Source organism: Marmota monax, unplaced genomic scaffold, assembly GCF_021218885.2.
Source record: "Marmota monax isolate L192 unplaced genomic scaffold, Marmota_monax_Labrador192_F-V1.1 WCK01_AAM20220418_F8-fsc00007, whole genome shotgun sequence".
Classification (NCBI taxonomy): Eukaryota; Metazoa; Chordata; class Mammalia; order Rodentia; family Sciuridae; genus Marmota; species Marmota monax.
In genome coordinates, this window is record NW_026692781.1 from 32,547,903 (window position 1) to 32,560,558 (window position 12,656).

General features: G+C 41.2%; 1 protein-coding gene across 1 annotated transcript in view; it reads left to right on the plus strand.

Annotated features, from left to right (window-relative positions):
* The first annotated feature begins 1,394 nt into the window (after positions 1–1,394).
* Positions 1,395–12,656, plus strand: part of LOC124094564 (aldehyde oxidase 4-like) — a 62,964-nt gene continuing 51,702 nt past the window's right edge. Inside the window, 5 exon segments of the mRNA XM_058580358.1 lie at positions 1,395–1,558; positions 2,181–2,238; positions 6,931–7,027; positions 9,556–9,664; positions 11,915–12,041. Coding sequence (XP_058436341.1) covers positions 1,505–1,558; positions 2,181–2,238; positions 6,931–7,027; positions 9,556–9,664; positions 11,915–12,041 — 445 coding nt within the window. The 5' untranslated portion in view covers positions 1,395–1,504.

Below are 12,656 nucleotides of genomic sequence, written 5' to 3' on the forward strand. Positions count from 1 at the left end.
TACATGATTTGTTTAAAGGGGAAAATAAGGAGAAGATGATATAAGAAATGAACTGGGAAAAATATATATATATAAAGGGCATAGGAATATATATATATATATATATATATATATATATATATAAAGGTGACATGACATTAAAGAGTAAAATAAAATAATGAAAACAAATGAAAAGAGGAAGTAAAAGGACCCATGCCTGGACGAAGGAGAGTCTCTAGTCTTGCTCATTGGCCTGGCAGCAGGTTGGATTATTGATAGTGCTCCCTGTGCCAGGCAGTGTCTGGAAACCAGAAAGATGCAGGGCAGGGAGAAAAGGACAGAGTAATGGAAGAAATAAGCACCAGAGAGACTCCTCAGAGAAAATCCAGCTGCTTGACTCCCCTACCATACCACAGGCAATCTGCCAGCAGTCTGGCCCCTTCCTGCCTCCCCCCACCCTCCCCCTAGGCCATGCCTTCTCATCCCTTAATTCCTCCACAGTCACAACTTCATATCTATCTCACACTTGCCCCACCCTTTATTCCCCACCAGACAGCCAAAGCAGTCTTCTTAAAACTTGAATCCAATCCTATCACCCTCAACTCAACACCCTCTGGGGACTTCCCATTCTATTTAGAAGCCTCTGCAAAACCCCCACCCCACTTCCACAACCTCGTAGTATAATATAGTCTCTAACTACTCCTGGCCTCATTTACTGTCAGGCTTCCATCTGCAACACTGGAAGGAGGTTAAAGATACAGACTCCAGAGTAATCCTGCCACTCATGGGCTGTGTAGTGTTAGGCAAGTTGCTTAAAATCTCTGTACTTTAGTTTTCTCTGAGCTCTTGTGGGATGAAAAGAGCCCTAAGAACAGCCTCCAACCTATGACCAATCTACGCACAGGTCAATGTTTAAAATAACTTGATGTCTTGAACAATTAAATTTTTAAAAGGGAGTGCCAAAATTGTTAAGGAGAGAGAATGTTCTTGTGGGTTGTTATAATCAAGTGTTAAAAACAAATTTTTATGAGGTCTTTCATTGTGTGCACAGTGGAATCTCCCTTTGCGCTTTCATTCCAGGAAAAAAAAAACATTAAAATCTCATTAATGTTGATAGTGTTATATTGATTGATAGCTTATTTCATTTTTAAATAAATAATATCCTGTTAAAAACTCATTTTTTGTTTATCAGTCCCTGACTTCAAATCCATTTCACAGGGGAAAAGAGTCTTAGATATGCAAAGGCAGTGAGCTGACTCACTCATAGCCCTGAAGGGAACGGAGAACAGCCAAGAGCTGCTGGAAGTGCATGTGGGCAGGCAGGTGAGAGCCCTGGTTGGTGCGTCTGGACTGCCAGCGAGACTATAAATCGCCCTGTGTCAGTCTGCGCTGCCCACTTGAGCTTCCCCAAGGCCTATAGGTATCTGGGATCCTGCTCTAACATATCTGCTTAAAAAAAAGGAATAAAAAAGAAAAAAAAGACGTTCTTTATCCTGGTAGAAGCAATTTTTTATTTTTTGGCATAATGCCTTCCCTTTCCAATTCTGATGAGCTGATCTTTTTTGTGAATGGAAGAAAGGTAAGTTCATGACATGATTAACATGAATTTTCATATACCAGGGATAAAATCAAGCTTTTACCCCATCTGTGATGCCATTCATTTAATATTTCCTTAACTTCTGTCTTCTTCTGTTTGAAGTCATATAGTGGTATAAACTTGGGTCAGTAGTTGAAATGTTGCCCAATTTTTAAAACATGGGGCTCCTACTTGCTTTTCGTTTTTCCTCTGCCTTCCCTCACACCTTAGCCTCCCTGTTTCACTGGGAGACACAGAGAACTAGAGGCAGAAGTAGGGAAACAATAGCCCTGGTTTTAGGAAATCATCTCTGCCTGACCAATTTAATGACTTTCTGTGGCCATGAGTTATTTGAGTCAATTTTGGAATCTGTGTATCCGTTCCCCATCTGAGCCCTTTTCAGGTAAGTTGGGGTCAAATAATCATCAGGTATATTGGAAAATTCAGGCATCAGAAAATGCAGTATATTTTCAAAATTCTGGTTCCAAGTAGTAAAGGATTTCTTTGTTATGTTTCTCTTGGAAAGTCACCCACATCAAAGATGTGCCGTCAGAGCAATGGCTAGAATTGCCATAACATGTCGATGTTATCTTCCTAATCTCCTTTCTCCCATTTCACAATGTAGGTAATAGAGAAGAATGCTGATCCTGAAGTCAATCTGCTGTTTTACGTGAGGAAAGTTCATATCCTTGTGTTTTGCTGTAATCCATCTGAATCGGGTAGTAAGACGTGAACATGGTAAGAACTATCAAGAAAGTCACCTGAATTTGTTCTAGATAATGACTTTATGTTCCATTGGCAGAGTCTAGTCGGAGTTCAGAGAATGAATCTATCAATTTGTGCTTTGTTTGATGCATTTTTTTTTACCTGAGCAAAACCAAAAGAAGCATCCAGAGAACCATGACTGTGCTCACTTCGGAAATAACTTATGACTTTGGAGCCCAGTGGTCATTCTGATGCTTGTTTCATATTCAGGAATATTATTGATGTAAATATGTCTAGCCAAATTTCTGGCCAGCTAAATATTCATAGTTGCATATCACAGGCAAGAGTGTTCCACAAGACATATTACTGACTGGTCCTATGCCCTTGGGTCATCCTTATCAGAGAAAACAAGTATTATTAATGTATTTCAAAATCCCAAAGTATAGTTAATGCCCTTCAAGCTTTCCATATCTGCTCTTAACTTCACACTCCTCTGAGACTTTCAGTAGATCTTCAGTATTCAAGGAGAATTCCTTGGATTTGGGTGCAACTATAAAGAGCTGGTACTTAGGACCAGATGTGGCCATGGTTATACAAATATATATATGAGCACAAATTGCATAGAACTATGCACGCATGTACCTGAGTGTGTGTATAAGAGGTGAGCTCAGGATAAGTTCTGCACTCTAGTTACCAACACTGTGCCAATGTCAAATTGCTGGTGCTAATTTGTACTATAACTATGTGAGTATCATCAGTTGGGTCAGTTGGGGGAAGCTGGGTGATGAATGTACAGGGCTGTCAGTACTACTTTGCAAACTTCCTGTGCAACTATAATTATTTAAAATAATGACTTAAAATATATACTCATTGAGCACATACAAAGCTCCAGGAACTGTGTTAGGCTCTAGCCAATGATGAACAAGTCGATATTATCCTCTTTCTCTGTGTTTTTTGCCCCCAACATACATATCTGAAGACTATTTCAATACTCCCTGTTCTCACCATGACACTTAGCTAAAAAAATAGACTGTACCTCACCCTTGTTTTCTCTCAGACTCCATCTCTCTCTACTTAGTACCTTGTTGTCTGGTTTCCTACCCATCTTTTACCACTCTGCCCAGTACTGCCTCCTAAGATCATTATTCAACTTACATTCCAGGTGGGCCAAATCCTCTCTCTCCACTCCTGCCATTTCCCATCTATCTCCCTTCAAAAGCATACTAGAAACCAGCAGGACCTATCACTCCCTTTTTATATTATTTCTAAATACCAATCACACTTCCCCCTGCTTTCTCTGGCATCTTAAAATGAGGAAATAGATCTATATTAGGAGAAAACTGAAAATTCACAAATTTCCAAGCAAACATTGCCAGAACTAGCCCTAGGAAAAATCACCCACAGCGCCCCCACCTGCTTTTCCTCAGCACCTGCCTCTGTTCATTCCTTGATGGTGCCTAATATAAATAAGCAGTTCTGGGCAAGTAAGAATTGCCTGGTACCACCAGATCCTAACTTTACAATTAGAGTGAACAGTTTTGTACAGTTCTGTAATGGTGTCAGGGGTGTTATAAAACTTGTTCCTCAAGTGGGTTGTTATGATGAATGGCTACTCTAGAAATGAATATTTGTGAATAACCACAGACTCTTCTGCCAGTATCATCCTACTTCTCTTTCACAGGACTCCTGTGAGTCCTTCCAAAACTCTGTACCTACATCTTCCCAGACGTGTGTGTGTGTGTGTGTGTGTGTGTAATTTTTCCTTTAAATCATGTCATCCATATTGCAAAAACTTTAGGATCCCATAAAACCCTAATATACTAGTGACTCAGGCCTTAGCTTAGCAGTCATCCCCAGAGTAGAACACAGTCACACAAAGAGCAAACTTTGGAGGCATCTGCACCTCTCTTCCACTGTCCCATTCCCTCCCTGCCCAAGGTCAGAGGATCCTTCAGATGCCCACAACTTCCCATTGACACACCCCAAAACCCCCACAGCCCCACCCAGACCTGCCAGTGGATCCTGTATCCCTACTCATTCAGCACCTTCCAGCCTGGTTTTAAGCAACCTGCAGAACAAGATGATGCACCCCAGGCTGAATGGTCCACAGCTACTTGGGGCAAGAAAGGTGCAGCACATTAGAGTTGTTTAATCTCCCATGAAATCCTGACTCTAGAATCAAACTAATGACTTCGGGGGAGAGGGGTCCTAGAAGCACCCCCAAACATTTGTTCTTCACCCACCCCTCACCAGAGCCCTGATATTGCTTGCAGTTCTGAAAACACTTCTTAATTTTATTCAGCTGATTTTATCAAGCACGGGGTATTCTAAAGTAAGCTAAAAAACTGTGGGCTGCACAGAGGAAGTGGGGTGAGCCCCATGTCATGGCGCACAGGGAGGGGCACTCACCATGGGCTTGGGGAGGTAAGGAAAGGACCAGGGTCAAGTAGGTGGTTTCAAGGCAAATAGAACTTGGAACCAAGGGCATTCTAGTCAGTGGCCAGAGAATAGAGTGCTTGCGAGGAACAGAAGGGAGTCCTGATGGCTGCAAAGAGCTGGAGGTGGGGTGGGAGGCTATGATGGCAAATGAAGGAGAAATAAGGAATGAGGTCCTTGAAGCAAAGGACCAGGTCTGGCTGATGTCATTGTCACAGAGTGCATGAGAGTTACAGACCACCAAACATACTAAGCCAAATTGAAAGGGAATAAAAGGTTCTTTAATGAGCATGGCCGGCAAACAGCTGGGAGCAGGCTAACGCCCCAAAGAACTCCCAGCACTTAAATTTTGGAAGTACAGAGTTTACAAAGAAAAAAACCCATGAGAACAACTGAGGCACATGTAGGTCAGAAAGACCCTGTTGAGACAGATAATTTTGATCATATGAGAGAATTGTTTTGATTATACATTTTAGAGTCATTTTATTATACATCAGGGCCGTAGTCAGGGATGCGGGAAGGTCCTACTGTACTGTCAACATAGATACAGCTGTCAGGAGGCTGCAAAGAAAACATTTTAAGCAAGCGTACAATGGAGTTAGGTCAGAACAAAATGACATTACTTTGGTTCTTTCGAATTTCAGTCACAATCCCTGTGCACGCCACCTGCCCACTTAGTGTTGGGGTAACTTTGGGATGTATTGTTGGGCTATGAATAGGTCACCAAAAAAGCTCTTCAGTGTAAAGGAACAAACAATAACTGACCTAAGTCAGTTTGACTGAAGTTGCTGTGTTAGGCATATAAAAAAATATAGCACACCCAGTTAAATTTGAATCTGAGTGTGTAAGACATGCTAAATATTCCCATTGTTTATCTAAAAGTTAAACTTAACTGAAGGTCCTGTGCTCTGTCTGGCAACCTTACCTGATGATGAGTGTTGAGATGACTCTACAAGAATATGGAAGGAACTGTCAGGAACTCCTAGCGAGGGTGAAGGGAGGGGCCGTCAAACCAGCTACTGGGCATCCAGAATCAATTTTTCACTTTCCACTCAGGGCAACTTTAAAATGCGTGTCACAGACTGTTTTTAAGTTCTGAGGAAGTGAAAAGTGACCCTCGTCTCTGAGCCAAATAGCACTTGATTCTTTATTTGGAAATTTCAGGAATTTCCAAAAGCAGAAACAGAAGGTTTCCTTGCCTTTCATGCCCCATTCAATGGAGCACTTCAACTAAGATGTGAGCCACTCACTTTCAGCCCTCTGCCTGGAAGTGGAAAGCCTGGCTTTGCAACCCTGAGATGGCTTAGCTGGCTCAGATGGGGACTAAAGAACAAAGCAGAAAGTGTGCAGCCTGTCTGGGCTGCTGCAAAGAACTTCCCCTTACTCCACCACTAGGGTTATCCTGACCCTGCATTACCTTTCCTGGGCAGCAATTTCCAAGATGAAAATGAGCCTTAGCCTCCACTCAAGCCAATTATAAATTTCACCATGAAATCCTTTTTAAACTTCATCCAGAAAATGTCCCAAGCAAATTCCAATAGATTCTTGGATGCAATTCCACTAGAACCTAAAGTAGGGGATTTGCATATATTATTTGTGAAAATATGCAGATGTCTTATAGGAAGAAGATATACAGTGATGGTTGATATTATTGACTCAACTAATCCCATAAGAAAGTAAAAGCATTACATTGCTGTACCTGAGAAAGTTAAACCTCATGGGGTTGGGGGTGGATTTTTCTAAGTTCTGCACACAAACTCCTTCCATCACTCTGTAGCAATAACACTACATGAGTTTTGAATCCATTGTCCAGTTCTGGACTTTTTACTGCGGACTTTTTCACAACTCATTTAGATGCAAACTCTGACCCAACAAATGTGAGGCTCAAGCAGTCTTTGGGTATCCTACTTGTGTGAATATCCATATGGGTCACTGCAGAAGTATCCATGTTTGATCACAAGAGACTTCTCTAGGCCCACTGGGAAAATCTGAAAAGTTTTATATCTGGAAATGCATCTGGACCCGAGGTTTTCAGATAAGGCAGTGTGGGTTTGGGATTTCTTCTCACCTTTCGTCAATGAGCTCATTTATAAGCAAAAAGATCATAAGCAGGAAACTGGCCAATTTGTTACAAGACTCATGGAAACATGTTGCTTGTTATCAGTCTCCAAAGGAGAGAAATGTGAAAACCAAAGCAGCCAGGGACCCCCTTTTCCTTAACTCCCTTCCCCCAGTCCGTCTCACAGGCACAAAATATGGCTGTGGGGGAGGAGGCTGTGGCGCCTGCACGGTGATGGTGTCCAGATACAACCCCAAGACCAAGAAGATCCAGTATCCTTTGTGTTGGCCTGGCTCAGCTCTGGCCTCTGGCAGGGTGTGGAGCCTCTCACTTTCGCTGTGGCCATGAGCCCCTCCCATCTCCTTCCAGGAATCTAGCATAGTCATGTTGCCTCCAGATCTTTCCCATGGATGTTCTTTCTGGCAGAATGTATTGGCCCATGTGCCAGTCGCTTAGGGCTCTGCTCTCTATTGCTGCAAAAACACTTGCTTTGTTTTTGAATAGGAGATTTCAGAGTGTGTATTAGGCAACAATGGTTAATGGAAAGAAATGATAGTCTTGCTGGAAGATGTAGGTCAACTCAATGAGAAGAGTTGTTTGCTCAGAAGTGCTGAACGACTCCTCAAATCATGCCATGCAATTGAACCAACATTACCTTGACCTAGAAATGAAATCTGTGCTCTGATTGAATGCAGAGGTGAAGGGAGAGTTGTCTAGCATGATTGCCAAGTTTTTGCCTTAGGAAACTTGGCAGGGGGCATTTACAAATTAGAAAACTTGGAAAGGGGTAAATTTAGCTAGAGACACATTGCATTTAGGGTAATTATGGGACACTTCAGAGGGACTGTCCAGCAGAACTCTAGATTGTTCTGTTATTTAAAGAAGAGTTCTCATTTAGAGCTTATAACTTAATGTTATATCATCAATACTAACAATAACAATGCTAATAAAAATAACTAACAGTTATCGAGTGCTTATTGCATACAGACACTATTCAGAGTAGCTTACGTATAGGATCATATTAAGTTCCCCAAACAACTTTGAGATAGACATTAAATTCACTCACATTTTGAAAACAGGAAACCAAGGCAAATAACTTTCTCAAGGTTTCTTGGGTCAGTGAGTAGCAAAGGCATGTTTTCATCCCACATCATGTAAAAGGCAGTGGGAACTACAGGAGAGAGTAGAAGTGTGAGACACTGTAGGACAATAGAAAGGAAACTGGGCAAAGAAAGAAGCCCCCACACAGGAGACCAAAAGAGTCTCCAAAGTTGAAGGAAGACTATCAAATGGAGAAGGCTCCAAGAAGATAGCGGTGATCACTATTGTGAAACCCTAACCCTAACCTCAAACCCTAACCCTAACCCGGGAACACTAGATTGCTGCCAGGGCAAGGTTGGCAGAAAGATAGAGCTGGAAGGTAAAATCCAGTTGCTACAGGCATGATTGGAAGGCAAGGAAATGGTGGAGAGATTTTGAAGAAACTTGAGCAAGAAAGGGAAAAAAGATGGGTCAATGCTAGAGAGAGATGTGAGTTAGAGTGTTTTGTTTTTTGTTTTATCATGGCCAACACTTGATTTTATTTCTCAATGCAAAAGAATTTAGGGAAATGAGACCCTAGAAAGGAAGTGGATAGTAAAACAATGGCGGACAGGGAAAGTCCATGAGAGGTCAAGAGTAAATGGGATCCAGAGCACAGGGGAGGAGGAGGATTGATAGTTTCTCACCTACCGATCCTTGAATGGAGGTGAGAATGATGCAGATCAGAGGAGCAGTCTCGGCCAGCAGGTGAAGAGAGCTCATGCCTCTATTCCCTAGATGAGGCTCAGGATAAGACAGAGGAGAGCAGTGAACACTGGGAGTGTCACAGAGAGAAATGGGATAGGAAGAGAAGACTAAGAGGAAGCAAATCTTAGGAGCGAAGGAACTGGAGAACATAAAAACCAAAAATGGATCTGTTGCCCAATGTGCCTGGGGTCTGCCCTAGCTCTGTACACCAAGCTCTCTTCCCAGGTCCCTCACTAGTCAGCTGAGTGACTTCCACACAGCTTTGATGATTCTCAGGGAGGGTGGAACCAAGAGCGGAACTTGGTTTTTGTTCAGAAGAATGGCAGTCATACCCTCAGCCTGGGTAGAAGAATCATTCCCTGAGAAAGGAACACTCCCCACACCTGAAAAGACGATGGGACTTAGCCTGAGTGGGACTCAACAAGCTAAATTTAGCTAATGATGTCTGGATCCCATTCCCAACCAATGAGATGAGACTCCAGTACTCACCGCACCTACCATGCCATTAAAATAGACACTAGTGTGGGACAGGTGGCCAAGACAAGGGCAGGAAACAGTGCCTTTCAAACTCAGCCACACATTGAAGTCATCAGTTAAACGTCACTAGTTGATCTGATTTAATTTAATACACCAAGAGTATCTGTATTTTGTAAAACTTCTCATGGTTGAGAATCACTTGGCTAAACTTTCCCATGGTAGTTCTCAGAAATCAACATGTTAACTTCTGAATTCCTTTCTCTAGAACGAGAAAAAAATAAAATAGAACTGGAGAATGGAAGTCTCTGAGAAGTCCTTGAAAGCCTTTACTTTCTTTTCCTTTCCTCTCTAGCATTCTACCAGCTATATGTAGGTCCTTTCTTGACATATCCAGGAATGCATGTCCCTATAGCTAGTCTGCTCTGTGTTCCCAGGGAAAAACAATATTGTGACTCTTCCTGGACTGAATTGTCATCCCCCAAATGTCACCCACTCCTGCAATTCCAGTGTGTTCTCTTTATATCATTCATTGCAGCCATTATCCCGTGACAGCATGCCTGGTGCCCATCTGCTCTCTGTACGGGGCCGCTGTCACCACTGTGGAAGGTGTAGGGAGCATCAAAACCAGGATTCATCCCGTGCAGGTAAGAGCACAATGATTGGGACCAGCTGATGATATGGGAATCCCCAACCGAGTCTAGTGACCTCCCATTTGGTCACCAACTTTGACATCCTTTGGGCTTTTTTTTTTTTTTTTTGCCCAGTTAAGTCTGCAGATAATGACAACCTTTATTGACTTCTTTTTTTTTTTTTAATTTTTTATTGTTGGCTGTTCAAAACATTACATAGTTCTTGATATATCATATTTCACAATTTGATTCAAGTGGGTTATGAGCTCCCATTTTTACCCCATATACAGATTGCAGAATCACATCAGTTACACATCCATTGATTTACATATTGCCATACTAGTGTCTGTTGTATTCTGCTGCCTTTCCTATCCTCTACTATCCCCCCTCCTCCTTTGGGCTTTTAAATTCTTATTTTGTGACATTCAGTGCTTCATTTGCTAGTGCTCTTTTCAGGGATCTTTTAAAAATTCTTTCATTGATTGTAATAGATCTTAACCCCAAGAAACTTTCTCAGCCCCATCTTTGCCCTAAACCAAAAGAAAAGTCCAATCTGAAAGGAGAAGAAAATGAAAGAAGAAACCAGAGATTTATTATAAAAGTTCTAGTTTTCCCCTCACTTTTCAGATTTACTGAACTCGAATAGGGAGCCCAACCATATGTAAGAATACTGCACAAATGCTTTCCAAATATCTGACAAGTAACAGTACACCATACCACAATAAAACAAAACTAGAATAACAAGATGTTGACTAAAATTCAGAGGACTATCTAAAGATATGGCAATGTTAGTTTTATATACTAGAAGAGGAACTTCTGCCTGGGATGAGTTTTAAAAGCACTATGAAGAAAAAAGAAATTATAAAAGAGTATCTTCCCCTGAGATTCCTTCTCTTGGAAGGCTGTGCTTGGAACTCCCAAGCTTGGCTGACAGCTGGTTACCTTTGATGGACACTTGCTAATAATGCATGTCTTTCAGCCATAAACTTAATGGCTTTGTTTTCTATTTAAGATCTTGTACCATGCTTGGCTCATCACCTTAATTATGCAAACACTTTCTGCTATACTTGTTGGATTTCTTTCTCTGAAGCTCTTGATAGTACAAAGGTAGGATTTGTTCAGCAATGCCCCGGAGCAGGCTTGTACTGACTTGTGAGCATGAATTGTCAGTGTGCAGGAATTTCACAAGCCAGTCTTAAAACATACCTATTAATAAATCAAACTATATACACTCACAATTACCTAATTTATAAAATAATATGGATTATGGAGGTGGAAGTAGTTAGACTATGAAAATTGGCAGAAGATATAAATCAGGGCTTGTTTTCCCCCAGAGAGCCAGTTGTTAAACATTTACAAGCACATTTACAAACCGGATTTATATGACACATCTGAAACAAATTGCCTCATAGCAATAAATCTAACACAACCATTTTGTCTTCTAGCATTAGAACAATGTCTGTCCTTTATGTTGAGCCACAGATGAAGTGTTTGGCTTTCATTTCAAGAGGCGCACTCTTTGAAAAAATATTTATTTGAAAACATTTGCATCACACTCAAGCTGGCCCATTGAGCAGTTGTTGAGAGGTGCACAGGACAGATGCACGGTCCTGTCTCCCATTTATGTCATCATGGCGTAGGGTTCTTGAAAGGAGCAAAGTAAATTGTCATTTCTCTTTTTCTGTTGTTCTGTTGTATTTGAGCGTAAAAGGTTGAATTGTGTAAATTAAGTACATGAATAGCACAGCACTACTGAACAACACTGCACAATTTTCAAACATTCATATAGATAATATCCTTAAATTCATGAAAAATTCTGTAATATAGTTGGAGAAGAGGATGCAAATTATTTGCTCATATTTAACTATTTATAATGATCCTGTAAAATAGATACCATTATCTTCATTTTCTAGATGAAGAAGTCAAGTAAATCAGCCGAACTCACACAACAAAGGAGGTGCCAGAGGGACCAAAACTCACATGAAAATGACACCAAAGCACGTTAGTTGTTCTTCTAAGCCACACTTTCTGTTTCACAGGCTCCAAATATAAAAGTTTCTTAATTAACTTGCTACTAGGCTTTTCTTAAGGGCAAAAATACGCATCTGATTTTAAAAAATAAAGTGCTTTCCTTCCAGGGGTTATCTTTTACCCTGCAGTTATTTCTGAAAAGTGGAATCTACAACTTCTGCTGCTGACTGGGGCACAAAGGTAGGGAAACAAGAGGTCTAAAGCATAAATGATGGGTGTACCATTGCTTCCCAGGAAAGACTTGCCAAGTGTCATGGTACACAGTGTGGATTCTGCAGCCCAGGAATGGTGATGTCTATCTACACGCTGCTCAGGAACCACCCAGAGCCAGCACCTGAGCAGATAATGGAAGCACTTGGAGGTGAGTCATCTTGGTCCTGCGTAGGCAGGAGTCAGAGTAAAAAGTGCTCAGGAAGCTAGACACAGAGACCCTGGCTCATGGGAGAAATAGTGGCACAGCTTCGTGGTTCCAGGCTCCTGGCTTCCTTAGTACCTGTCCTGACCGAAGTATTTCTAGAAAGGGCTGTCTTTGTTTGGCAGCAATGATGCCAGGAATGGGCATGCTGCTGGATTCCTGACTAATACTTTTCTTTTGGTGGAGCCATTTGTCACTCTGCAAAGACACACAGATGGGCTCTTTCTAACACTATCTTTTCTAAATGTAGAAATTTAGGTAAGCTGGAAGAACAAGATTGTGCTGTTTCCTTTTTAATTAATCTGTCTGAATAGTTCATTAACATCACTTACGAAAATTAATTTTGCAAAAAGGAAAGACTTTTTTAGATACTTTGTATCTTTATGCCCTAGTTGGTTTATTATAATAAGATAATCAAGGAAATCATAAAAACAATTAGTTATCAAATAAACTTAGCAATTCGATCTCCTGAGGCAAAAGAGCTATCAAATTTAAATGAACAAAAACAATTATATACCTGAAAAAGCTATGTTGACAAATGCAGTGTTCTTCTTTTTTTTT